At 46.7% G+C, this 27328-nt stretch overlaps 2 protein-coding genes and 1 pseudogene across 4 annotated transcripts; 2 read left to right on the top strand and 1 right to left on the bottom strand.

The window, feature by feature from the left end:
- Nucleotides 1-4924: 4924 nt before the first annotated feature.
- LOC129537756 (small ribosomal subunit protein uS11 pseudogene) lies at nucleotides 4925-5513 on the bottom strand (annotated as a pseudogene).
- Nucleotides 5514-13618: 8105 nt separating this feature from the next.
- On the top strand, nucleotides 13619-18909 carry PSME3 (proteasome activator subunit 3). 2 transcript variants are annotated; one of them, XM_055407938.2, is made up of 11 exons: nucleotides 13619-13666; nucleotides 14718-14750; nucleotides 14874-14936; nucleotides 15133-15237; nucleotides 16243-16291; nucleotides 17085-17197; nucleotides 17440-17508; nucleotides 17646-17713; nucleotides 17813-17867; nucleotides 17994-18080; nucleotides 18673-18909. In XM_055407938.2, exons 4-11 carry the CDS (start codon nucleotides 15178-15180, stop codon nucleotides 18751-18753), a joined length of 582 nt encoding a protein of 193 aa, XP_055263913.1. In that variant the 5' UTR covers nucleotides 13619-13666; nucleotides 14718-14750; nucleotides 14874-14936; nucleotides 15133-15177; the 3' UTR covers nucleotides 18754-18909. The 2 variants fall into 2 exon arrangements, with proteins under 2 accessions (XP_055263913.1, XP_055263912.1); XM_055407937.2 differs by lacking the exon at nucleotides 13619-13666 and adding an exon at nucleotides 13680-14048.
- Nucleotides 18910-21313: 2404 nt separating this feature from the next.
- AOC2 (amine oxidase copper containing 2) lies at nucleotides 21314-27200 on the top strand. Of its 2 annotated transcripts, none has more exons than XM_055407936.2 (4): nucleotides 21314-23649; nucleotides 25570-25855; nucleotides 26092-26221; nucleotides 26661-27200. In XM_055407936.2, exons 1-4 carry the CDS (start codon nucleotides 22062-22064, stop codon nucleotides 26670-26672), a joined length of 2016 nt encoding a protein of 671 aa, XP_055263911.2. In that variant the 5' UTR covers nucleotides 21314-22061; the 3' UTR covers nucleotides 26673-27200. The 2 variants fall into 2 exon arrangements, with proteins under 2 accessions (XP_055263911.2, XP_055263909.2); XM_055407934.2 differs by having other exon boundaries at nucleotides 26512-27191.
- Nucleotides 27201-27328: the final 128 nt, after the last annotated feature.

Below are 27328 nucleotides of genomic sequence, written 5' to 3' on the forward strand. Positions count from 1 at the left end.
AGATTTGTCACTTCTGAGCGGGGCCACTTTCGTTATTCACTGCGCTGTCAATTTTTTAAATTTCTCATTGGGAGAACTGGGCGTTTTTTTGAAACGCTTGAGAAAGAGGTAGGCACTTGGAAGGGCAAGTGAGGAGGTAAACCTTATTGTGTTTCATTGTATATTTTAAAGTTTCAGTTATGATAAGGGAAAGTCCAGCACTTTAGATATTGAAATATAAAGTTTTAAAACACTTTTGTGTTGGTACAGGAATATCCATGGAAGAGAATAAAGTTAAAAAATAGACCATGTATGGAGGGGGGTGGATTTAGTGGGTGATAAAGCTAGTGTTTGGCTCTAGGTCAGTGATCACGTTATCGTGACTATCTTGGTCGTGAAGATCTTTTTTGTACAGTTCTTCTGTGTATTCCTGCCACCTCTTCTTAGTATCTTCTGCTTCTGTTAGGTCCATACCATTTCTGTCCTTTATCGCGCCCATCTTTGCATGAAAAGTTCCCTTGGAATCTCTAATTTTCTTGAAGAGGTCTCTTGTTTTTCCTATTCTGTTGTTTTCCTCTATTTCTTTGCACTGATCACTGAGGAAGGCTTTCTTATCTCTCCTTGCTATTCTTTGGAACTCTGCATTCAGATGCTTATATCTTTCCTTTTCTCCTTTGCTTTTCGCCTCTCTTCTTTTTACAGCTATTTGTAAGGCCTCCTCAGACAGCCATTTCGCTCTTTTGCATTTCTTTTCCATGGGGATGGTCTTGGTCCCTGTCTCCTGTACAATGTCACGAACCTCCGTCCAGAGTTCATCAGGCACTCTATCAATCAGATCTAGTCCCTTAAATCTATTTCTCACTTCCACTGCATAATCATAAGGGATTTGATTGAGGTCATATCTGAATGGTCTAGTGGTTTTCCCTACTTTCTTCAATTTAAGTCTGAACTTCGCAATAAGGAGTTCATGATCTGAGCCACAGTCAGCTCCTGGTCTTGTTTTCGCTAACTGTATACAGCTTCTCCATCTTTGGTTGCAAAGAATATAATCAATCTGATTTCGGTGTTGACCATCTGGTGATGTCCATGTGTAGAGTCTTCTCTTGTGTTGTTGGAAGAGGGTGTTTGCTATGACCAGTGCATTCTCTTGACACTGAAGTCAAGTGGGCCTTAGAAAGCATCACTAGGAACAAAGATAGTGGAGGTGATGGAATACCAGTTGAGCTATTTCAAGTCTTGAAAGATGATGCTGTGAAAGTGCTGCACTCAATATGCCAGCAGATTTGGAAAACTCAGCAGTGGCCACAGGACTGGAAGAGGTCAGTCTTCATTCCAATCCCAAAGAAAGGGAATGCCAAAGAATGCTCAAACTACCGCACAATTGCACTCATCTCACACGCTAGTAAAGTCATGCTCAAAATTCTCCAAGCCAGGCTTCAGCAGTATGTAAACCGTGAACTCCCAGATGTTCAAGCAGGTTTTAGAAAAGGCAGAGGCACCAGAGATCAAATTGCCAACATCCGCTGGATCATGGAGAAAGCAAGAGAGTTTCAGAAAAACATCTATTTCTGCTTCATTGACTATGCCAAAGCCTTTGACTGTGTGGATCACAATAAACTGTGGAACATTCTGAAAGAGATGGGAATCCCAGACCACCTGACCTGCCTCTTGAGAAACCTGTATGCAGGTCAGGAAGCAACAGTTAGAACCGGTCATGGAACAACAGACTGGTTCCAAATAGGAAAAGGAGTGCGTCAAGGTTGTATATTGTCACCTTGCTTATTTAACTTATATGCAGAGTACATCATGAGGAACGCTGGGCTGGAAGAAGCACAAGCTGGAATCAAGATTGCTGGGAGAAATATCAATAACCTCAGATATGCAGATGACACTACCCTTATGGCAGAAAGTGAAGAGGAACTCAAAAGCCTCTTGATGAAAGTGAAAGAGGAGAGTGAAAAGGTTGGCTTGAAGCTCAACATTCAGAAAACAAAGATCATGGCATCTGGTCCCATCACTTCATGGGAAATAGATGGAAAAACAGTGGAAACAGTGTCAGACTTTGTTTTTTTGGGCTCCAAAATCACTGCAGATGCTGATTGCAGCCATGAAATTAAAAGACGCTTGCTCCTTGGAAGGAAAGTTATGACCAACCTTGATAGTATATTAAAAAGCAGAGACATTACTTTGCCGACCAAGGTCCGTCTAGTCAAGGCAATGGTTTTTCCCGTGGTCATGTATGGATGTGAGAGTTGGACTGTGAAGAAAGCTGATCGCCGAAGAATCGATGCTTTTGAACTGTGGTGTTGGAGAAGACTCTTGAGAGTCCCTTATACTGCAAGGAGATCCAACCAGTCCATTCTAAAGGAGATCAATCCTGGATGTTCATTGGAGGGACTGATGCTAAAGCTGAAACTCCAATACTTTGGCCACCTCATGAGACGAGTTGACTCACTGGAAAAGACTCTGATGCTGGGAAAGGTTGGGGGCGGGAGGAGAAGGGGACGACGGAGAATGAGATGGCTGGATGGCATCACCGACTCTGTGGACATGAGTTTGAGTGTACTCCGGGAGTTGGTGATGGACAGGGAGGCCTGGCGTGCTGTGATTCATGGGGTCGCGGAGAGTCGGACACGACTGAGCGACTGAACTGAACTGAACTGAACTGAAAGCTAGTGTTTAAAATTAGTGGGGAAGTGAGCTACTTAATAAGTGATAAGTGGAGCCAAAGAGCCATGTAGTGAGCTGAATCTTCTACTTCACTGTTTACACCAGAAGAAGTTCCAAGTTAGTCACAAATTTAAGCGTCAAAAATACGATTGGAAATTCCCTGGCAGTCCAGTCGTCAGCACTACAAGCTTTCATTGCTGAGAGCCCCAGTTCAGTCCCTGATAGGGGAACTAAAAATCCCACAAGCCGTGTGGCAAAAAACAAAACAATGATTAAAGGTACTAGTGAATATTTTTTATAATCTTGAAGTAGAGAAGGGCTGTCTAAGCATGACATGAAAATCAGAAGTAAAAAGGAAAATATTGACTTTTACTCCTTAGAAATTAAAACTTTCTGGATTTCCCTGTCCTTTCTCTGGTCAAGATAACGCACTCTCACTGCAGGGGGCATGGGTTTGCTCCCTGGTTGGGGAAGATTCTGCATGTTGGTGTGGTGTGGCCAAGAATTAAAATGAAATTAAAACTTTGTGAACTATCAAAGACAGTGCAAAAAAAAATTGTGAAAAGAAAATGTGGAAAATAGTTGTGTCTCCTAAGAAAGGTAAATTTTTTTGATATACAGAACTCTGCTGCTGCTGCTGCTGCTAAGTCGCTTCAGTCGTGTCTGACTCTGTGCAACCCCAGAGGCGGCAGCCCACCAGGCTCCCCTGTCCCTGGGATTCTCCAGGCAACAACACTGGAGTGGGTTGCCATTTCCTTCTCCAATACAGAACTCTATTCAATCAATAAGAAATACCTATGGGCCAGTAATGAAATGGGCAAATAATATGAAAAAGCTCACAGAAAAACAAATGGTTGATTTAAAAAAATGAAAAGATATTTCATTTTCCTAGTAATAGTGGAAATAAGTCAGGCAGCTTTCCTCATTTAAGAGATTGGTAAAGGCTGAACTAATTGATAACATCATGTATTGATGAGCATATTGGGGAACTCTATGTATAAACTAGTACAGTCTTTTTGGAGGACATTTCGGGAATCTTTCAAAAATTTAAATGTTCATATTCTTTGATTTATAAAATTTCTTTCTAGGAATTTTCCTAATAGATAATACAAGTGATCAAATACAGATGTACAATAAAGTTCACGGCTAAATTTCCTTCAGTGATAGGGATTGTTTAGATAAATTATGGTATTATTCATTCAGCAGAATACTGTGTGTGCTCAGTAGCGCAGTTGTGTCTGACTCTTTGCAGCCCCATGCAACCATTAAAAAGAATGGAATAACTTGCTTTTTCCTTGGTTCCTTTGGCTACTTTGAGAATGGTGTGAAGGGCAAGAGTATAAGCAGGAAGACCGGCTGGGAGGTTTTGCATGAATTGAGGCAAGAGATGATTATCAGTTAAATAAGAAAAGTCATAGGCAGTAAACATAAGTCCGTTTGTATAAAAATAACGTGGTATATAATATGACATATGTTATAGGAAATGATATATAGCAAGCAGTGTCTTTCACTGAACAATGGGACAGAGATTTTTACTTAATACAAATTTGTACTGTCGGATTTTTTTGACATAAGCCTATAATTCATTTACAGCAAAACTAAACTTTTACAGAAAGATAATATAACAATACAGGAAGTTAGGGCAATAGTGTCATAGAATTACCCATAATCTCACCACACTCTAAGTTTTATGTTTGCATTATGATGTTTCTTCCCTGTGTATTTTGTTTTAGTCACTCATTTTATTTTTTTTTAAACTTTTTGTTTTGTGTTGGGCTATGGCTGATTAACAATGTTGTGATAGTTTCAGGTGAACAGCTAAGGGACTCAGCAGTACATATACATGTATCCATTCTCCCCCAAATGCATCTCCCATCCAGGCTGCCACATAAGATTGAGCAGAGTTCCCTGTGCTATACAGTAGGTCCTTGTTGGTTATCCATTTTAAACATAGCAGTGTGTACATGTCCATCCCTAACTTGCTAACTATCCCTACCCCGCACCGCCCCCCCACCCCCATCCTTTCCCCAGCAACCATAAATTCCTTCTCTAAGTCTGTGTCACTAACTGTGTTTTTTAACAAAGTGAAGTGAAGTGAAAGTGAAGTCACTCAGTTGTGTCCAACTCTTCGTGACCCCATGCACTATAGCCTACCAGGTTCCTCCGTCCATGGGATTTTCCAGGCAAGAATACTGGAGTGGGTTGCCATTTCCTTCTCCAATTTTAACAAAGCTGTATTTATATTTGTAATCTATATGCAATTTTCATATTCTGCTTTTATTTATTTTTTATTTTTTTATGTCAAAGCAATTTATTAACAGAAAGCAATAATTTGAGGAGTCCTGTTCACAGACGGCGACCACGGCGACCCCCCTTCCTGCGGGTGCTGTCGGAGGGGATGGGGGTGACATCCTCAATCCGCCCAATCTTCATCCCTGAGCGGGCGAGGGCTCTGAGCGCTGACTGGGCCCCTGGTCCAGGAGTCTTGGTCCTATTTCCTGCTGTGGCCCGGAGTTTGATGTGGAGGGCAGTAATGCCCAGCTCCTTGCATCTCTGGGCTACATCCTGGGCAGCCAACATGGCAGCATATGGAGAGGACTCATCTCGGTCAGCCTTCACCTTCATCCCACCAGTTACACGGCAGATGGTTTCCTTGCCAGAAAGATCGGTGACGTGCACAAAAGTGTCGTTGAAGGATGCAAAGATGTGGCACACACCAAATACATTTTCTCCTTCAGCTACCTGAGGGCCGAGGCTGATGACCTGCTCTTCCTTCTTTTCCTTCCCCTTGCGAGGTGCCATTTCCACACTGAACAGGCTTTTTCCTAAACCAAGACCGCCGCCTCCCGAGACAGGGCGCGAAACAGTCTGGGTCAGCCCGCCGTGCTCCTCTCGCCCGGCACTACGTTTGTCTTCCGCAGAAAGACCTCAGCCCCAAGCCCTTGGCCCCGATGAGCCACCGTGCCGCAGGATGCCAGCCGATTCTCATATTCTGATTTTAAAATTTAACGTTACATAATAAGTATTTTCCCTTGTTGCTACACAGATTTTGTGATTGTCACTCTCATGACTGCATTACCTGAGTGCTACCTTAATGTGTTTCTTTGTTGCGCTGCTTCCAGTTTTGGTGGTTACAATATGGCTGCAGTGAAAAGGTGGCTTCCTAATGCTAGAACCTTACCACTGCGATTACTGAATTTGGCTATTTCATGTCTCTTGATTAACATTAGCAATTGTTTTCCAAAGTGGTTTCATATACTTATATACCTCCAGTAATGTTTGAGAGAGCCTGTTTCAAGATGCCCTGGCCAGGAGTAGCTATCATATATCAATAGTTGAGGAACAAGGGCAAAAAAAATGGCACTTCCTTGTTATTTTAGTTGATATCATTGGTAACTTGTAAATATTGACTCTTTTGTGAAACTTGTTTGTGTCCTTTGTTCATTTGTCTACTAGGTTCTTAATAACTAAAGTATTATCCAGATAGATGTGCAGACGTTTTACATTTTTATGAAGTCAAATCAGCTTTTTTTCTGGATTTATATTGCTTAGAAAGCTGTTCCCACTTTCAGAAGTGACTCTCTTAGTATTTTAAATGTGTATGCCCTCCTATAATTAGCATCAGACATAATATGTGGGACTAGGTTGCTTTTCTCCTGGTATTGCTAACCAGAGATGGTCTTTACAATCCTTATTCCTTGGATCATTCAGCATGAAACTCCCTCTAGAGGAGTTGAGTGGAATCATCCCCAAAGGATTCTCAAGTAAGGCTGGTGTGATTGATTCATAAGTGCATGAAAAAGTCAGTCGCTAATCAGTGTCTGACTCTTTGTGACCCCGTGGACTGTAGCCTGCCAGGCTCCTCTGTTCATGGGATTCTCCAGGTGAGGATACTGGAGTGGGTAGCCATTTCCTTTCTCTTGGGGATCTCTCTTCCCAACCCAGGGATCGGACCTGGGACTCCCATGTTGCGGGTGGACTCTTTACTGTCTGAGTCACCAGTGGCCGAATCATAGTTGTATTCAAAACTTCTTCCTGTGTGGCTGCCACTAACACCATCTCAGAAAGATGTAGATACGTAAAGGGCTTCTGGAGAGGGAGGGCTTCTAGAGATTACAGCTGTGGGTTTGGAGGTCTGTCTTTGTCATTTACCAACCCTGACCTTGAGCAAGTTACTCAACCGCTCTGGACCTTGTTTTCTTACTTATAAAATGAGAATAATAGGGAATTCCCTGGTGGTTGGATGGTTAGAACTCTGCATTTCCACTGCAGGGAGCAGAGGTTCCATCCCTGGTTGGAGAACTAAGATCCCGTATGCTGTGCAGTGTGGCCAAAAAAAACTTAAAGGAGAATGATAGTGTATGTCACATAGGGTAGTGATGTGGTGATTAAATGAGCTAATAATATGAAGCATAAATAGCAACATCCAGCACATAGTAAACTCTTTGTCTGCTCTGCTGTTTGGAGAATACGTGACAATCAGTAGGTATAGTACCTGAGGAACTGAATATTCAAAAACATTCCTTAGGTCGTCAATTCAACAAATATTTATTGAAGACCTACTATGTGCCAGTCGCTCATCTAGGTCTGGGAGGAAACACTGGTGAACTACTCTAATAGTTTATAGTCTTGAAAAGAGAACTGGACAATAAACATGTAAACAAATGAGTACGGTGACTTCAGATAACGGCAGGTGTTATGGGTTGAACTGTTTACCCAGAAGATATTGAAATTGGAAGATATTGAAGTCCTAAGCCCCAGTACCTGTGAATGTGAAACATTTCCTTATTTGGAAACAGGATCTTCGCAGATGATCAAGTCAATGAGGTCATTAGGTCATTAACTCAGTAAGACTGGTTGTCCTTAAAAAATGGGGGTGTCAACATGGACACAGAGATGGACACAAACAGAGGGAAGACACGTGAAGAGGCACAGGGAGAAGATGGTTGTCTCCAAGCCGAGGAACAGTTGAGACTCTCAGGAGCACCCATGTGACTTTTGTGGACATGAATTTAAAATAAGACCAGTCATCAGTGATCACTGATTCATAAGCACCCAGGAATAAACAGTTTGTTAAAATATGGTGGTGCCCTCAGCAGTTGTTCACTGAATAAATGAGTGCCTATTACTTAAAACATTTGGATAAAGGAGGAGGAAAGAAATAAAAAAGGAATGTGTACCTCTCTTCTTATGGGGCTTCCCTGGTGGCTCAGGCGGTAAGGAATCTCTGCCTACAGTGCAGGAGACCCGGGTTCCATCCGTGGGTCGGGAAGATCCCCTGGAGAAGGGAATGGTTACCCACTCCAGTATTCTTGCCTGGAGAATTCCATGGACAGAGGGGCCTGACAGGCTACAGTCCATGGGGCTGCAAAGAGTTGGACACCACTAAGCGACTAACATTCTACTTGAAGAGAACAAAACACAATTATTTGAGAACAAAGCCACATTTCAATAAGCACAAACATATTAAGCTCCTAAGCTGAATTATTAATTCTGAAAGAAATGCAGGGTAATGGCTCACTTAAAATATGATGTAGTTAATTTGAGAAAGCATTCCTGAAGTTAAATTCCAGATCAGAGTTCAAAAGTTACTAGGAACGAGTGTTAACAGAAAGGAGAGGTAAAAAGGGGAAAACTGTTAGATGTTAATAAGCAAGATGGTGGGATTTCCCTGGTGGGCCAGTGGTTAAGAATCTGCCTTGATGTATAGCACATGGAACTCTTGCTCAATGTTATGTGGTAGCCTGAGTGGGAGGGGAGTTTGCGGGAGAAGGGATACGTGTATATGTATTGCTGAGTCCCTTCGCTGTTCACCTGAAATTAGCGCAAGGAATCTGCCATGCAATGCAGGGGACTTGGATTTGATTCCTGGTCGGGGAACTAAGATCCCACATTCCTCAGAGCAACTAAACGCCCCCAACTAAAGTGACTAGAGCGTCTTTGCACCGAAATGAAAGATCCTGCATGCTACAATGAAGATCCCACATGCCACAACTAAAACCGGACACAGCCAAATAAATAACTTATTTTTTAAAAATAAGCAAGAATGGTAGTATGGGCCGTGTTGTATATGGTCTTGAATAAGTGGAAAAGGACTTTGAGTCTGAAAGTGGGGATGAGAATAACTGCATAGTTTAAGGAGTTAGCTTATCTGATAATGGCTACTATTTATCAAGTGCCTGCCTGTGTCCATAAAAACCTACTAAATTACATATTATCTATTAATAACAATTAAAATTACATTTTACAAATGAAAGAATTGAGACTCAACATTTCAATAATTTACCCAAGATATGACAGTTAGGAAGGACTGATGCTGAAGCTGAAGCTCCAATACTTAGGCCACCCGATGTGAAGAGCCCACTCATTGGAAAAGACCCTGATAACAGGAAAGATTGAGGGCAGGAAGAGAAGTGGGCAACAGAGGATGAGATGGTTGGATGGCATCACCGACTCAATGGACATGAGTTTCAGCAAACTCCGGAAGATAGTGAAAGACGGAAGCCTGGAGTGCTGCGGTCCACAGAGTCTCAGAAAGTCAAACGAGACTGAACGACTGAACAACAAAAGAGCTGAGGCTCCTGACTTGAAGGCAGGTTTCTCTGATTCCAAAGGCCACAGTCAGTCACCTTTCATTAAGCTGTGTATTCCCACCATCTCCCTTGCTCTTCCCCCTCCATCTCCCTTGCTCTCCCCAGCCCCCATCTCCCTTGCTCTTAACACAGAGGTATGCCCAGGATAAAATGTAAATCAGATAACCTGCCTTTGCACTTAATCCAAATTGTTTCCTAAAAGCCCTCCCCACCCGACTCCCACCCCCAGATTACTAACTAGTCTTTCAGTTTCTTCAACTGGGACATCTCTGGTGGTCCAGTGGATAATACTCCATGCTTCCACTTCAGGGGACCCGGGTTTGATCTCTGATCTCAGGAAAGATCCCGCATGCCACGAAGTGCAGCCCAAAAAAAAAAAAAAAAAAATCAATAAAATAAAAAATAAATGCACTTAATTTTTTTTTCAACTAGACCACCTCTTTCCTTCCCCAGAGCATTTGCCTGTGCTGCACCTATACCTTTGAAGGCTCTTCCTCTCACTCTTCTCAAGCTAACCCCTTTACATCCTTTAGATTTAAGCTTAATTGTCACTTCATCTGAGAGGCCTTTCTTGGCCATTTTATCTAAAATAGACCCCTGGTATTCTCTATGTCGGCCATATTCCCCCTAACATTTATCATATTTTACTATTATGTTGTCAGTTTACTTTCTATTTCCCCAGTATTAAGTCCCATTAGACCAGTGAACTTGAGTTTTGTTTACCTCTGATTTCTCAGAACTGTGCTGTTTGGGAAGCCACTAAACACATAAGGTTACTGAGTACTGCAAACCTGGCTCCTCTGATTTGAGGTGTGCAAGTAAGCATATAATTCATACTGAATTTCAAAGACTTGGTATGAGAAAAGAATGTACAAGATCACGTTGATTTTTTTTTATATTGGTTACACGATGAAATATTTGGATAAATGGTTAAATATATGATTAAAACGAACTTTATTGGTTTTACTTTCTAAGGTGCCTACCAAAAGATGTTTAACTTATATAAGTGACTCACATTATTTCTAGCCTCTACACTGCTGTCCTAGAGCCTAGTCCACTTTAGGGTGAAATAACCCAAAAAAGATGTCCTTTTCATTATAGGGGAATGGAATGCAAAAGTAGGAAGTCAAGAAACACCTGGAGTAACAGGCAAATTTGGCCTTGGAGCATGGAATGAAGCAGGGGAAAGGCTAAGAGAGTTTTGTCAAGAGAACGCACTGGTCATAGCAAACACCCTCTTCCAACAACACAAGAGAAGACTCTACACATGGACATCACCAGATGGTCAACACCGAAATCAGATTGATTATATTCTTTGCAGCCAAAGATGGAGAAGCTCTACACAGTTAGCAAAAACAAGACCAGGAGCTGACTGTGGTTCAGATCATGAACTCCTTATTGCCAAATTCAGACTTGAAGAAAGTAGGGAAAACCACTAGACCATTCAGATATGACCTAAATAAAATCCCTTATGATTATACAGTGGAAGTGAGAAATAGATTTAAGGGACTAGATCTGATAGATAGAGTGCCTGATGAACTCTGGACGGAGGTTCGTAACATTGTAAAGGAGACAGGGACCAAAACCATCCCCATGGAAAAGAAATGCAAAAAAGCAAAATGGCTGTCTGAGGAGCCCTTACAAATAGCTATGAAAAGAAGAGAAGCGAAAAACAAAGGAGAAAAGGAAAGATATAAGCATCTGAATTCAGAGTTCCAAAGAATAGCAAGGAGAGATAAGAAAGCCTTCCTCAGTGATCAATGCAAAGAAATAGAGGAAAACAACAGAATAGGAAAAACAAGAGATCTCTTCAAGAAAATTAGAGATTCCAAGGGAAGATTTCATACAAAGATGGGCTCGATAAAGGACAGAAATGGTATGGACCTAACAGAAGCAGAAGAAGAGGTGGCAAGGATACACAGAAGAACTGTACAAAAAAGATCTTCACGACCAAGATAGTCACGATAACATGATCGCTGACCTAGAGCCAGACATCTTGGAATGTGAAGTCAAGTGGGCCTTAGAAAGCATCACTACGAACAAAGCTAGTGGAGGTGATGCAATTCCAGTTGAGCTATTTCAGATCTTGAAAGATTGAAAGATATTTCAGATCTGTGAAAGTGCTGCACTCAATATGCCAGCAAATTTGGAAAACTCAGCAGTGGCCACAGGACTGGAAGAGGTCAGTCTTCATTCCAATCCCAAAGAAAGGCAATGCCAAAGAATGCTCAAACTACTGCACAATTGCACTCATCTCACACGCTAGTAAAGTCATGCTCAAAATTCTCCAAGCCAGGCTTCAGCAATATGTGAACCGTGAACTCCCAGATGTTCAAGCAGGTTTTAGAAAAGGCAGAGGCACCAGAGATCAAATTGCCAACATCCACTGGATCATGGAGAAAGCAAGAGAGTTCCAGAAAAACATCTATTTCTGCTTCATTGACTATGCCAAAGCCTTTGACTGTGTGGATCACAATAAACTATGGAACATTCTGAAAGAGATGGGAATACCAGACCACCTGACCTACCTCTTGAGAAACCTGTATTCAGGTCAGGAAGCAACAGTCAGAACTGTACATGGAACAACAGACTGGTTCCAAATAGGAAAAGGAGTACGTCAAGTTTGTATATTGTCACCCTGCTTATTTAACTTATATGCAGAGTACATCATGAGGAACGCTGGGCTGGAAGAAGCACAAGCTGGAATCAAGATTGCTGGGAGAAATATCAATAACCTCAGATATGCAGATGACACTACCCTTATGGCAGAAAGTGAAGAGGAACTCAAAAGCCTCTTGATGAAAGTGAAAGAGGAGAGTGAAAAGGTTGGCTTGAAGCTCAACATTCAGAGAACAAAGATCATGGCATCTGGTCCCATCACTTCATGGGAAATAGATGGAAAAGCAATGGAAACAGTGTCAGACTTTATTTTTGGGGGCTCCAAAATCACTGCGGATGCTGACTGCAGCCATGAAATTCAGTTCAGTTCAGTTCAGTTCAGTTCAGTCGCTCAGTCGTGTCCGACTCTCCGCGACCCCATGAATCACAGCACGCCAGGCCTCCCTGTCCATCACCAACTCCCGGAGTACACTCAAACTCATGTCCACAGAGTCGGTGATGCCATCCAGCCATCTCATTCTCCGTCGTCCCCTTCTCCTCCCGCCCCCAACCTTTCCCAGCATCAGAGTCTTTTCCAGTGAGTCAACTCGTCGCATGAGGTGGCCAAAGTATTGCAGTTTCAGCTTTAGCATCAGTCCCTCCAATGAACATCCAGGATTGATCTCCTTTAGAATGGAAAAAGACGCTTATTCCTTGGAAGGAAAGTTATGACCAACCTAGATAGTATATTAAAAAGCAGAGACATTACTTTGTCAACCAAGGTCCGTCTAGTCAAGGCTATGGTTTTTCCCGTGGTCATGTATGGATGTGAGAGTTGGACTGTGAAGAGAGCTGATCGCCGAAGAATTGATGCTTTTGAACTGTGGTGCTGGAGAAGACTCTTGAGAGTCCCTTGGACTGCAAGGAGATCCAACCAGTCCATTCTAAAGGAGATCAGTCCTGGGTGTTCATTGGAAGGACTGATGCTAAAGCTGAAACTGCAATACTTTGGCCACCTCATGCGACGAGTTGACATCCAGTGAGTTGACTCACTGGAAAAGACTCATGCTGGGAAAGGTTGGGGGCGGGAGGAGAAGGGGACGACGGAGAATGAGACGGCTGGATGGCATCACGGACTCTGTGGACATGAATTTGAGTGAACTCCAGGAGTTGGTGATGGCCTGATGTGCTGTGATTTGTGGGGTCGCGGAGAGTCGGACACGACTGAGCGACTGAACTGAACCAACGTTAAGAGAGACATTATGAATGGGTGAGTTAAGAGTTATAGTCTCTGCCTTCCATGAGGAAAATGGATACAGCACTGCCCTAAAAGTTAGGAGATCTGAGTTCTGGTCTTGGATTTTCTGGGATCACCGTAGCCTCTACAAGCACTACCCAACTCTGGGCATCAATTTGCCCATCCATCAGGCAGTTAGTCTCTGAGATCTGGAAGTGTATGAGAATAAGTGGCTAAGTGGCAGAGAAAAGTGGGGAAGCCTGGTGCAGTAGGATTTCTGTTAGGTTCCAGTCTAACGCTACAGCTTCGGCGAAGAGTAGGAGGCAGTGCGCATAACAGACTAGACGCCCAGAACCCAGCACTGGGACAGCCAGCTTCCTCGGGCCGACGTCACTGGAGCGCGACGACATCGTCGGTCGGGTCCCCGCTCGAGACGGGGCAGCGGCTCAGAAGGTCCCTTCCGTGAAGGCGAGTGCCGGGCAAACAGAGAGGCAAACAATCCCTGAGTCTCTTTGAGGCTCAGATCTCACTAAATCCTCTCCACCATCCTCCCTCTCATTTCACCCGTATCCAGTACAAGAACTGGGAGGTAAGTGCCGAACACCAAGCTCCCAGAGCGGAACCTCAGCGCGGCTGCGCAGAGCACGTGCGCATCCTCGCTTGACTCCCGGCGATTGGCTGTGACGCAACTTCCGGTGTGAGCGGCGAAAGCCGGGAGGGCGAGCGAGAGAGGGAGCAGGCAGCAGGGACAGGCAGCAGGCGGGCTGGCTGACCGACGGCACGAAGGGAGGGAGCAAGTGATCAGTGAGTGACCCAGCGAGGGAGGCCGCGTCCTGAAAGCAGCCGAGATTCTCCCTTCCCTCTGACCCCCTCCCCGGAGCCCACAGCGCCTCCGGTCTCCAGCGGAGCGGACACGGCCCGGCCCGGCCATGGCCTCGTTGCTGAAGGTGGATCAGGAAGTGAAGCTCAAGGTAGCGGCACCGGCCCAGGCCTCCTTACCCCTCGCTTCGATCCCCGAGCTGTCTGACCGGCTTCCCACTCCCCGTGGCGTCTTTGTCTCCCTGGGGACACCAGCCCTGAGCTTCCGCTCGGCACAGCCCAGCCCCCCACCCCCGGGGACGGCATCGGGGGAGAGGATAATATGGGGTGGCCTTATGTACCCCTTCGAATAGGGACGACCTTCGCGGACACGTGGTGGACTTAGTGCTTTAGGCTAGTGACAGCCGAAAGTCCCCCAGCCCAGCAACGTCCCCGCTCGCTCCATACGCTGCTACTGCAGCCTTGGCGTCAAGCTTGCCTCGTATCCTAGGCCAGGTTTGGATGGGGGTTGACACGTTTGTGAGCTCACACCTCCCCCATCTACTTGTCTTTTGTCTGCTCTCAAAGTCAGACAGCTTCAGACTGGGAGGGAGGGAGGGAAGACAGGTGGGTGCTGCCCTCAAGCCCCGCTTCCCTCTCCTGAGATGGAGCAATGGATCCTCAAAAAAATAAAGTATTTGCAGTCTGGGGGCCTCTCAGCTTCTCATTACAATTATAAGGTGAGGGAAAGACATTTGGATTTGGGCTTACCCAACCTGCCTATACTTATGTTGCCAGCTGCTGATTTGCTCTTACTGAATTGCTTTCTTTGTTAATTTTAGGTTGATTCTTTCAGGGAGCGGATCACAAGTGAGGTGAGTGAAATAAGTAGAAAAGTGAGTGTTGGTTAATAGTTGGGAGTTCCCTAGAGAAGAGATATCTATAGACATAGGCCTTCCCACAGTTACTAATTCGGTTGTATTTTCCCTCATCTTCAGGCAGAAGACTTGGTGGCAAATTTTTTCCCAAAGAAGTTGTTAGAACTTGATAGTTTTTTGAAGGTGAGAGACGCTTTTCTTTTCCTCAGGTTCCCCAACTTTCTTGGCCAGGGTCTTTCTGTCCAGTGGGACAGATGAGGTATTGATTCTGTTTCGTTGTGTACCCTAACGCACTCTCATTTCTTGCCTTTTGAATGAAATACTTCTTTGTTCATCTTGAAAAGACTAATGTTTTTTGGGGTGGGTGTCTCTCTTTCAGGAACCAATCCTAAACATCCATGACCTAACTCAGATCCACTCAGACATGAATCTCCCAGTCCCTGACCCCATTCTTCTCACCAACAGCCATGATGGACTGGATGGTGTAAGTGTCCTATATTTTTCTTTGTGTTCCAAAGCAGTAGGGGTTCTCTGTTCTCTATTTCCTGGTCAGCTGAAACATATTGAGAGGAGACAGTGGGATTTTTGTCTGGAAATGAGGATTCTTAAGACATTATGACTCCAGAGCACCTCCTTTAGATCCTGATTTTCATTTGCAGCATGAGGTGAATGTGTTAATGCTACTCTGTTAGAGTGAGTTTGAAATAGGACAGATAGCTATTGGTTCCTGCAAGTGATCTGGTCTGTCCCCATGACTCTAGGCAAGACTTTTCTTGTCATGTAACTACAGTCCTAGCCTTTGTGTGTCTTTGGCACCTAGTCGTTACCCGTTATATGTCCACATTCTATTGTAGCACTGATGACACTGTCTTGTTCTTTGTCTGCATCACTGTCTCACTGATAGAACTTGCAGTTCTGGAAAGCAGAAACTATCTTAATTATCTTTGTATCCCTAGCATCTAACATTGTTCCCAGCACATAGCAGTTTCTAAATACGTTTGTTGATTGAATATTGTGTGTTTTTATGGAATTGGCAGATTTGCACATATTCCTTTAATTATCCTAACTCTGCATTCATTGGTTCATTTTTCCTGTTGTTTGCAGTATTCTCCCTCCCCTAATTGCTTATTTATTTATTTATATTTGGCCACAGCCTGCCCCTTTTGTGGGATCTTAGTTCCCCAACCAGGGATCGAACCTGGGCCTCTTACAGTGAAAGTGCCGAGTCCTAACCCCTAGACCACCAGGGAATTCCTCCTAATAGTTTCCTTTGTTTATATTTCTTGAAAGGGTGGTTTTTCCCAGCAGAGTTTAAGTTGCATTTTGGCAAGAATCTTACCTTAAAGGCTTGTATGTGCTTAATAAATTGTGAATAACTTAATTAAGACAACCTGTGGGGTCGAGAAAGGGATTAAACTTGCTTGAAGGGTAACTTATGATGGGGATGTGGATGTTGGACAGGTTAATTCCCATCTCTTTGTATCCTTAGCCCACTTACAAGAAGCGAAGGTTGGATGAATGTGAAGAGGCCTTCCAGGGTAAGAGCTGCCTTTACCATCCCCAACCCCAACCCTTCCCGGCAGATGCAGAATGTGTTCTCCTGGCCAGGAAGCAGAATCTGATTTTATTTCCCAGAGTTCACATTCCCATGTCCTCTAAGCATTGTCATTATTTAGCACTCTAAACCTAATTATCCAATTAACAGGCAGGGTTTGTCTTAGTGTGGACTGCCAAGGGAGCAGGTTGAAGAGGACTACACATCACAGATTTTTCACAGAAATGCCAGTGCCGTGTTACTTCTTCCTCTTTGATATATTGAGTCTATAGAGCAGGGGTCCTCAATCATGGTACTGGTCTATGGCCACACAGCAGCGGGTGAGCAATAGGCAAGCTAGCAAAGCTTCATCTGTATTTACAGCCGCTTTCCATTGCTCGCATTACCACCTGAGCTCTGCCTCCTGTCAGATCAGCGGAGGCATGAGAATCTCTTGAGAGTGCAAACCCTCCTGTGAAAGAGGGATCTGGGTTGCGTACTCCTTATGAGAATCATCCTGAAACCATGCTTCCTGAGCTCTCACAAATCCATGGGAAAAATAGAGCATATTTAAATTTCCTTATTCAGACTTTTGGAATACTGTAGACTTGTCTAGTCTGTTAATCCATGTGTTCTCTTTTTTATTCTGTTGGGGGTGTCAGGTTGTGGATAGGGTTATGCTAGTTAAAAGGCCACGGTCATAGCATCTCATGGGACTGGGAAAGAGAGACAGCAGCTGGAATGCTATGTCCTGCCCTTCCACACCAATAACTTAATCTTCCTCACATCCCTGCCAGGAACCAAGGTGTTTGTGATGCCCAATGGGATGCTAAAAAGCAACCAGCAGCTGGTGGACATCATTGAGAAAGTGAAGCCTGAGATCCGGCTGCTGATTGAGAAATGCAACACGGTGAGGCAGGGGCTAGTGACCTGTGGGCTGACCCCAGATAACCTGGCTTGAACTGTGCTAGATGATGGATGTGCTTGGTGATGGGGCTGGAGGCGTGGAGGTGGTGTGGCAGCTGGCAGACTAAGTATCTTGGCTCCTGTGCTCCTGGCCTGTGGCCCTAACAGCATGAACTGTATACTTCATGGCTTTAGGAGAAAGGGCCGAGGTCCTCATATGTGTATTTTGGTTCCCTCACCCTCCAGGTCAAAATGTGGGTACAACTCCTGATTCCTAGGATAGAAGATGGGAACAACTTTGGGGTGTCCATTCAGGTAAGGCACCTGCAATAGAAACTGGAGAGGAAGTTGTGGGAGTAGTCTCACTTCCTCTGCTCTTCTGTTTTCCTTTTCTTTTTTGTTCTGCTGTGGGATGGCATGGAACTGACTTTTGACTCATTTGCTTTTTTCAGGAGGAGACAGTTGCAGAACTAAGAACTGTTGAGAGTGAAGCTGCATCTTATCTGGACCAGATTTCTAGGTAGGGCTGCTGGGGTGTGGCCCAGGAATTGGGGGCTGGTGAGGTGGTGAACACCATCCGGGGTCTCCTGCAGCTTCTTCCTCTTCTCTCTCCTTCCAGATACTATATTACAAGAGCCAAATTGGTTTCTAAAATAGCTAAATATCCCCATGTGGTAAGTGAGGGTTTTTTGGGCTGAGGGTGGAAGTGGTAGGACAGGGAGGAGTGACTATTCCCAGGAAGAGCTGTGTGGGTAGACAGTCAGGCCTTGGGAACAAGACTTTTCTCTGCCCCTCATCAGGAGGACTATCGTCGCACCGTGACAGAGATTGACGAGAAAGAATATATCAGCCTTCGGCTCATCATATCAGAGCTAAGGAATCAATATGTAAGTTGCCTCGGACCCTGCCCACAGTTGCTCTGGCTTCTCTTACTTCTGGTGGCCATTTTCTTGCCACTCTCTGGGGGTTGAGTTGGGGGTTGGAGGTAAAATGAGTGGAACAAATTCTGCCCATCAACTGAGTGTTGAAAGCCCCATGAGGTCATTGTAGGTGTGTAGGTGCTTCTCTCCCTTCTTTCTACCTGGCTGGTAAAGGGCTCTGTATAGTCTTGGGGTGAAGATGTGAGTGTTAGTGTCAGGCATAGATTTAGAACTAATTCTGCCTGTAATGTGGGGCCTTGGGCAAATTTAACCTCAAACTGCAGTTTCTTTATCTAACACATTAAAGGACCAAGTGTAATTCCTGGTATGCTAAGTGCGTCATAAATGTTATTTATTAGGCTCTTGGACCCTGAGGCTCATATCCCCAGCTGTGTCCGGGGTATGAGAGAGGTAGAAGGGCAGCCACTCTGAATTCAGATTCGAGTGAGATTTGGGTCATGTGAGCGATTGGGGGTGGGGGGGTTTGTGGGGGTGTCTCATTTTCCTAGTGAGGTGGGGGTTGAATAGACACATGATTCCCTGATCCCTCTCCTCCCAGGTCACTCTACATGACATGATCCTGAAAAATATTGAGAAGATCAAACGGCCCCGGAGCAGCAATGCAGAGACACTGTACTGAGGCTGGGGCCAGGGTCAGGGGACTCTGTGAGTCTGGCTCAAGACCGACATTGCCTTGGTTTGTTACATGACTATCGTGATGGGGAAACTGGCTGGAAATAGTAATCACACCTCTCTCTGTTTTTAGTTAGAGTCTAATGAAACTCTCATGTAGTTCTGTGATGTGTTTACCTCTTTTTTCAGGCCTCAGGAACTCTTCTATTTCCTTCTCTAATACCCCCACGCCCCCCCATCCTAATTTCTGGAGAACTCCAGGTTTGTGTGCGCAGGATGCTGGCACAAGAATACTTGTGTTTTCTCTCCCCGGCTCCCTCCTGTGTCTTGGGCTTTGTGTTTTCTTCCTTTTGATGATGAGTTGGTTAGAAGCTGAAGGAACTGGAAGGAAGGTGCTCGGTGTTTTGTAGGAACTGGGGTGGGATGGAGGGGACCAACTCCTCTCTTCCGGAAGGAAGTAGTGTCCCTTGCCACTGTGGGACGTTGGATCTTCCCTGCCACAGTTGCCCTGATGATGACTGAGGGTTTCCCGTCTACATACATTGTACCTTGAACCTGATCATGACAAGAAACACCTTAGACCTTCTTCTGCCAAGCCCCTAGCTCCTTCAGATGTTTTTACAGCTAGGATTTCCACATCCACATATGTGTGTGATATGTATACACACATGCAGCACACACATGCCTTGCTGCTGTTACTTGATACCCTCCCTTCCCCCCTGCCCTGCCTACCTATAAACCTGTAAATCCTTCTCTCTCTCTCTCTCACACACACACACACACACACACTCTCTCTCTCTCTCTCTCTCTGTTTAGAAGGTGGTAGATGTCTTAGCCGTCTTCCACCAGGGCCCATTGTCTCCTGATATTGTAGCCTCTTGGTGCCTGAGGCTGTGAGTTGGAGGAGAGCTGAGAGATGAGAAGTAGAGGGAGTGGGGAAGGCCCCCTTCCTCTGTGACTCGGGTCCTTTTGGGCGTTTTTGCAAAGGCTTGTCCTCTGACCCCTGGTTGCCTCTTCCCAGGCCAGCTGTAAATTGGGGTAAGGGTGTCTGCAGCTGTGAGGCCAGTTGCTGCTGCTGCTACTGGGCTTTCCCTTTGGGAAAAATGTTTCCTTATTTGTAGTATTGTGCTTCCCGGGAAAGTGGTCACTTGTGTGTATACGTGTGTGCATGCACACACATTCATGTACACAGTGTGTGTATGTGGAAATCTGCCGAGCAAGTCAAAAGCATAGAAGAGCTGCCTCTTATCTCAAATCTTCCAGAGATGCCGCTTGTCACAGCTTTTGTGCGAACCTCATCACCCCTACTCTTACTCTGCCACTCCGGGAGGGTCTGCCGGTGGCTCTCTTTCTTTCTCTCAGTGTCTGTTTCTGACTCTCATCCTTGCCCCTTCCCCGCCCCATCTCTGTCTTCCAACCTCCAATCATATTTCCATCTGAGCGCATCGTTTTGGCCCCAAGTTATGCTACAGAGGAGGAGTTCCGATGCTGTCTTCCCATGAGTAGTACTCAGTAACAAACCAATTGCATTTTAGTTGGGCAGTGGCCCTACCCACCCTCCAGACCCCTTCCAGCCAAAACCCTTCCCTCCTCCCATCCTGTGTTTCTCAGTTTCCCTTTTTGCTTGTTGGATTGTTCCACTACCCCTGCTCCTCCCCCTACTGCCCTTGGATCGTAATGTAAAATTCTTTTACCCTGTCAAGAAATTATTAAAAATACAGGTACTTTGACCTCTTTCTAAAGCTGCAGACGCTGATGCAATGCTCTGGTGGCCTGGGACATACTCACACTTAGGTGTGTGCACATTGGGACACCCACCTCCATATATACCTCCAGCCACCCTATTGGGTGTCTTTACTTCAATTGAGCTGCCTCTTTTCTCTGAAATAATGAAAAGACTGAGGCTTCTGCCTACTAAGAGGCAAGAGTGGGTCCTTCATTTGTGTGCAGTCTGAATTAAATGCAAGTTGAAAGAAAGTGAAAGTCATGCCCTGCGAGGCTCCTCTGTCCATGATATTCTCCAGGCAAGAATACTGGGTGGGTAGCCATTCCCTTCTTCAGGGGATCTTCCTGACCCAGGGATCGAACCCCAGTCCCCTGCATTGCAGGCAGATTGTGTCCTGTCTGAGCCACCAGATAACTTCTCAAATCTCACTTGCCTTCTACCCTGACAAGATCCCAGCTCCTTCCTTCCTTCTCCAGTAATACCCTGAACTGTCAGTAGAGGGTGCTGTAGTTCCATGTGTGGGGAATCACCTGGCTTGAGGCATACCCCACCCCATCGTTTTCTTTATACAATACTTCTCTCTGAATAATGTCTTAAGTTTCTTGAGGATATGCCAGGGACTCCTGGTTTTGGCTTTCAAATGACTTGGAGGGCTGTCTGGGATCTTAGCTTCCTCTGAAATAAAAGTTTCCTTAACTTCCACCTTGCAGAGTAGCGTACTGATATCCATTGATCTGGGATCCATTGTCTCTACAAAAAAAAGACTTAAGGTCTTGAATGGTGGAGGAACATCTCTTCTGTTCTATTTCAGAGATCAGTACCTGTAGCTGACTGTTTTTGAATGCCTGCCCTGTGTCAAGCTCTGTGAAGCACTTTATCTGCGTGATCACATTTATTCTCCATGACTCTCTAGAGTAGTTTTATCCCTTCTTTATAGATCAGGACTCTGAGTCTCATGATAAGTAAGTCCCCTGAGGTCACGCTGCTTTGGGACCTGCGATTGGTATACAAATTGACTGCTGTGGCCAGGTCTTCACCACTCGTTTCTCAGCTGACTAGATGGAAGAGGCCTGAGACTACAGATCAAGGGCTTTGCCTTAGGCGTCTGGCAGAACACAGTGCTTATTGCTGAACTGGGCAGTGGATCCTGGAAATCCTGGGGGTAGTGCCTGCCAGAAGGTAGGAAAGTGGCCAGAGTGGTTGCATGTAGCTCATAGGACTTGATCGGTCATCTGAGATTTGCATTCTTCCTCAGACCCATTCTGGGCAGAAGGTAGAGTTTAGCGTGTATACAAATGCCCTCTAATCTGCTCTAAATGATGGCGCTTGGGAGTGGGTACTGACCGTGCTGCTGGGAGGAGTTCAGGGATGGGCCGAGGCGATGCACGTGGAAGTCGTACCTTGAGCCAAACCACAGAACAGAAAATTGGAGCAGAATTATATAAATCAAGGTCAGAAATTTCCCGTCCAACCCACAGGGTGGAGTTTTCGCTATTCCTATCCATCCTCCTGAATATAAACCCTGATTTGATGTCAGTAACTGGAAGGGGCAGCTGGTGGGACTCTCCTTTCAGCTCTCAGCATTCACCATGAATCTCAAGGTAGTCCTCGTGTTCCTGGCACTGTCTCTCATCACCATCTTTGCCCTGGCCTATGTCTTGCTGACCAGCCGTGGTGGCTCCAGCCTGCCTCCCCGCTGCCCCTCTGTATCCCCCCATGCCCAGCCCTGGACACACCCTGGCCAGAGCCAGCTGTTTGCAGACCTGAGCCGAGAAGAGCTGACGGCTGTGATGAGCTTCCTGACTCAGAAGCTGGGGCCAGACCTGGTGGATGCAGCCCAGGCCCGACCCTCAGACAACTGCATCTTCTCAGTAGAGCTGCAACTGCCCCCCAAGGCTGCAGCCCTGGCCCACCTGGACAGGGGGGGCCCGCCACCTGCCCGGGAGGCGCTGGCCATCGTTTTCTTTGGCGGACAACCCCAGCCCAATGTGACTGAACTGGTGGTGGGGCCGCTGCCCCAGCCCTCCTACATGCGGGATGTGACCGTGCAGCGTCATGGGGGCCCCCTGCCCTATCACCGACGCCCCATGCTGGCAACCGAGTCTGCCCAGATGTGGACGCATCTGAAAGAGGTGGAGTTCCCCAAGGCCCCAGTCTTCCTGGCTTCTGTCTTCAACTACAATGGCTCCACTTTGGCGGCTCTGCATGCCACCCCTCGTGGCTTGCGCTCAGGGGACCGTGCTACCTGGATAGCCCTCCACCATAACATCTCAGGTGTCGGGATTTTTCTTCACCCTGTGGGGCTCGAGCTACTGCTGGACCATAGGGCCCTGGACCCTGCCCACTGGGCTGTCCAGCAGGTTTTCTACCTCGGGCACTACTATGCAGACTTGGGTCAGTTGGAATGGGAGTTTAAGGCTGGCCGGCTGGATGTGGTTAGAGTTCCTCTACCCCTGCCAGATGGGGCCTCATCCCTCCGCTCCCGGGTCTCCCCAGGTCCTCTCCCCCCTCTTGAGATCTCACCTCAGGGCTCCCGGTACAGTGTCCAGGGGCACCTCGTGGAGTCTTTCCTCTGGACATTTGCCTTTGGCCATGGGGCATTCAGTGGCATGAGAATTTTTGATGTTCGGTTCAAGGGTGAGCGAGTGGCCTATGAAGTCAGTGTCCAGGAGTGTGTGTCTGTCTATGGTGCCGACTCGCCCAAGACCATGATGACCCGATACCTTGACAGCAGCTATGGACTTGGCCGGCACAGCCGGGGCTTGGTGCGGGGTGTAGACTGCCCCTATCAGTCTACCATGGTGGACACCCACGTACTGGTGGGTCAGGGGGCAGTCCAGCTGCTCCCGGGGGCTGTGTGTGTATTTGAGGAGGCCCAGGGACTACCCCTCCGAAGGCACCACAATCAGCTTCAGAGTCATTTCTATGGTGGTTTGGCTGGCTCGGCCCTCGTAGTCAGGTCTGTGTCCTCTGTAGGCAACTATGACTACATTTGGGACTTTGTATTGCACCCAAATGGGGCACTCGAAGGGCGGGTCCATGCCACGGGCTACATCAACACAGCTTTCCTGAGCCAGGGAGAGGAGAGCCTCCTCTTTGGGAACCGCGTGGGGGAGCAAGTGCTGGGGGCGGTGCACACACATGCCTTCCACTTCAAGCTGGACCTGGATGTGGCAGGTGAGTGCCCCGGGGGATGAGGATGGAGAGTTGGGGTGGGCCAGAGGGAAGGGAGACCCCCACATCAAGCCCAAAGAGGTAAGAGGGTGGCGTTCCAGTACCACAGTTTATTGTGGCAACAGCAGGGACTGATGTGAGTGTTTCGACTGCAGTCAGCCTAGATGCTGGGTCTACTGGATGTTCAGCAGAAGATAGGGATCCACTGCCTGGCCCCTCTGACCTGCAATTTTAGAACGAAACATAATGGCCGTGCTGGGCTGGCTGGCTGCCTTAGCCTGTCTGTGAGTAGGGAACTGGCCTTGTCAGGCTGGATGGATGCAGCTGGAGTTGGGGCTCTGAGTTCTTCGTTATTCTGAGAGTGTGGAGGTGGGGAAAGCAAGGGGATGAGCAGAGGTAGGAAGCAGTGTCTAAAGAGGTTTATAGAGTGGAGGTAGTGCTGGGGCCTGAGAGAGGGAGGTGCTGGCTGGGGGCTGCTCCCACAGGATTTCAGACGACTAGGGAGGCAGCATAGGGGCCCAGGCACCTTCTGGGGAGGCCCAGCCCATTCCTGCCAGCATGTGTCATCACAATAGGCTCTCCAGTGACTTGGCAGGCCTGCAACAGGCTTGATGCAAATGTAGAGGGATTTCTCAAGTAGGGCTCTAAGCACCAAGGGGACTTTCTCCTCTTGACAGTTTTTTGTCCAGTTCAGAAAATAATTAACCAAATCAGACTGTTGGCCCAGAGAAAAAATTTGGAATCCGCCAGACTCTATTTTACAGTTAAAGAAATCGAGGAGGGTGGGGGAGATGGGTCAGAAGGTGGCTGCCAGTATATAATGCACCGTAACTCGGCATATTTCTCGTGAAACATTTTCATATCCTCTTGAGTATAAAGATGGCACATGTGCCTCTGTGTGTGGTGTGGAGGGGAGGAGAGCTAAGAAAAGAGCATGATGGAAATGCTAGTATTAACTAGATTATTCTTTGACAAATTCGGTATATGACTGTTTTCTGATTTGAAGTTTTCTCTCCAGCACTTTGATGTTAAAGAGCCTTGTCTTAGAACGTAAAATCAAGTGACACTTACTGGATCCTTAGAGCAGGCAGCGCAGGCTCGTGCTGTGGGCCAGAGGCTATGTCAGGCGCCTGCACACAGGGCACTGGCTGCATTCAGGACAGCTCCCTTGTGCCAGCACCTTCATGGGAGTAAGACTGGAAGGAACTGGCAGTCTGAACCTGCAGAAAGAGTCTAAGAATTTCAGGGATCACCCCAGACTATTTAAAGATACAAATGTATTATTTGTGAAAAAGACAAAGTGTTCCCTGCCAAACTGAGAAGAGAAGAAAAAGTTTCAGAGTCAGGAGGAGTATGCAGGGCACCAGAAGAGGGGATCAGGTTTTTCCAGCCAGCTTCTCCAAGACAAAAATCCCTTTCATAGTTAGAAGAATGTTGTTAGCCACCTGTGTGTGCTTTTCCATTTATGGAGCTCAGCCATAGAACAACTTTTTTTATGCCTAGGGTAGAGATTCACAAGGTGAATCAAATTTGCTTCACTACAAAGAAGCAAATAATTGGTCCAAGGTCTACTGGATAGACCGGGACCCAGAACTTTCTGCAGCAATAGAAGTACATGCCTACCTTGTCCAGTCTGTTAGCCACCAACCATAGGTAGCTGTTGAGCACTTGGAATGTAGCTAGTGTGACTAAGGAACTGAAGTTTTAAATTGAAAGAGCCGCTTGTAACTGGTGGTAGCTATTGGACAGGGCAGGTTCAAAGAAGGTTGGCTAGCCCTCAAGTCCAGACCTGGCTCCCAGGGCAGAGTGCTCTCTGCTGGGCTCTGCAGCCCTTTTTCAGGCCAGTGCAGTGGGCATCACGGAGATGACAAGGGACCTGTCTCACCTGGTGTGGAACTCCTCTCCCTCCCCTCACCCTGGCAGGGCTGAAAAACTGGGTGGTAGCTGAAGACGTGGTGTTTAAACCTGTGGCAGCCCCTTGGAGTCCGGAGCACCAACTGCAGCGCCCACAGCTGACTCGGCAGGTCCTGGGAAGGGAGGACCTGACGGCTTTTTTCTTGGGGAGCCCCCTTCCCCGCTACCTTTACTTGGCTAGCAACCAGACTAATGCCTGGGGTCATCAGCGCGGGTACCGAATCCAGATCCACAGCCCTCTTGGCATACACATGCCACTGGACAGCACCATGGAGAGGGCCCTCAGCTGGGGGAGGTGAGGAGGGCCCCGGGGAACTGGGTGGTAGGGAAGGGCTGGTCCCCTTCCCATCCCAGCTCTTAAGAGACCCCAGCTCACTAACCTCAGTGGACCCTTCACCCCTGGATCTCTCAGATCCAAGCAGATAATGGGACGGGAATCAGTCTCACACAGAACCTGATCCAAAGGCCATCTGGGCTGTCCAGGCCCCTGATGTTTCCTGACACTGCCCTTCCTACAACATTCCTGGTCAGATACCAGCTTGTGGTGACCCGGAGAAAGGAGGAGGAGTCCCAGAGCAGCAGCATCTATTACCAGAATGACATCTGGACAGCCACTGCAGCGTTTGCTGACTTCATCAACAATGAGACCCTCTTAGGAGAGGTTGGTAGACCTAGGGGCAGAGGACCAGGGCTCCCCTGAGCCTAGTGTCATGGCTGTAGGATGGAGGGAATGGTAGGTTTCCAGCTGTTAGATTAGGGGCCAGGGAGTCCCCTGATGACCAACATGGCTCATCCCTCCTAGGGTGAGATTAGCTCTGGGACCAAACTACAGCTTCTAACATGGATGAGAAGCCTGTTATTTGGGCCTGGGGCTGGAGACTGGGGATCGTGGCTGAGGGGAGGTTCTCTGGGTCTTACCTCCAAAATCTCCAGCTCCTCCTCTTCCTGCAGGACCTGGTGGCTTGGGTTACAGCCAGCTTCCTGCACATCCCCCACGCTGAGGATGTCCCCAACACAGTGACTCTGGGGAACAGAGTTGGCTTCTTGCTCCGACCCTATAACTTCTTTGATGAGGACCCTTCCATCTTCTCCCCTGGCAGTGTCTACTTTGAGAAAGGCCAGGATGCTGGGCTCTGCAGTGTGAATCATGTGGCCTGCATTCCCCACCTGACAGCCTGTGTCCCGGACCTGCCACCTTTCTCCTACCAAGACTTGTAGCCCTGAGTGTGTGGAGGGACATGGGTAGGGCAGGGTGGTGGTGGTGCTAAAACCTGTACCTTCCTTCCTATTTCCACTTCCTGCTCTCCTGACACTCGACCCTTGGGAAATAGCCTCCTACCACATAAACCCCCATATACCCTGTTGGTAAACTCCTGTTTCCAGTTCATTGTCTTAAAAATGATGAATTTATACAAATGATGCCGTTATTAAAATATTCAGGCAAAAAACATCACAAATCCTACCACTCAGAAATAGCTGGTGTTCACATTTGGTGAACATTATACCAGACATTTCTTTATGCATGTGCATTGAAATGGAAAAATAGAATTTTTTAAAAACCTCATGGTGTGTGTAATTTATAATAAAGAGTATTATGAGATTTTTACTTGAATTTCTTCTGTTTGACTTTTGAAGTATCTAGAATCCCCCAGAGAACATTAGGGATTCTGGCCAAGGAAATTAGCCAGGGAGGAGAGGGGGCAAGGGGGACAGACCTGGCCAAGAAATGCTGCTTGGGAAACTGAAGAAGGGGGGTGGGGGGTGTTCT

This window comes from Moschus berezovskii, chromosome 20 (assembly GCF_049115385.1).
Source record: "Moschus berezovskii isolate FMDL1 chromosome 20, NW_MosBer_1.0, whole genome shotgun sequence".
NCBI classification, from domain to species: domain Eukaryota; kingdom Metazoa; phylum Chordata; class Mammalia; order Artiodactyla; family Moschidae; genus Moschus; species Moschus berezovskii.

Bases quoted from the DNA above. Each gene is read 5' to 3' on its own strand.
- PSME3 (XM_055407937.2), top strand. From the start codon at position 14,007: ATGGCCTCGTTGCTGAAGGTGGATCAGGAAGTGAAGCTCAAG. The intron at 16,292-17,084 runs GTAAGAGCTGCC...CATCCCTGCCAG, and splicing joins ATGTGAAGAGGCCTTCCAGG to GAACCAAGGTGTTTGTGATG. The intron at 17,509-17,645 runs GTAAGGCACCTG...TGCTTTTTTCAG, and splicing joins ACTTTGGGGTGTCCATTCAG to GAGGAGACAGTTGCAGAACT.
- AOC2 (XM_055407934.2), top strand. From the start codon at position 22,062: ATGAATCTCAAGGTAGTCCTCGTGTTCCTGGCACTGTCTCTCATCACC. The intron at 23,650-25,569 runs GTGAGTGCCCCG...TCACCCTGGCAG, and splicing joins GCTGGACCTGGATGTGGCAG to GGCTGAAAAACTGGGTGGTA. The intron at 26,222-26,511 runs GTTGGTAGACCT...CTCTTCCTGCAG, and splicing joins ATGAGACCCTCTTAGGAGAG to GACCTGGTGGCTTGGGTTAC.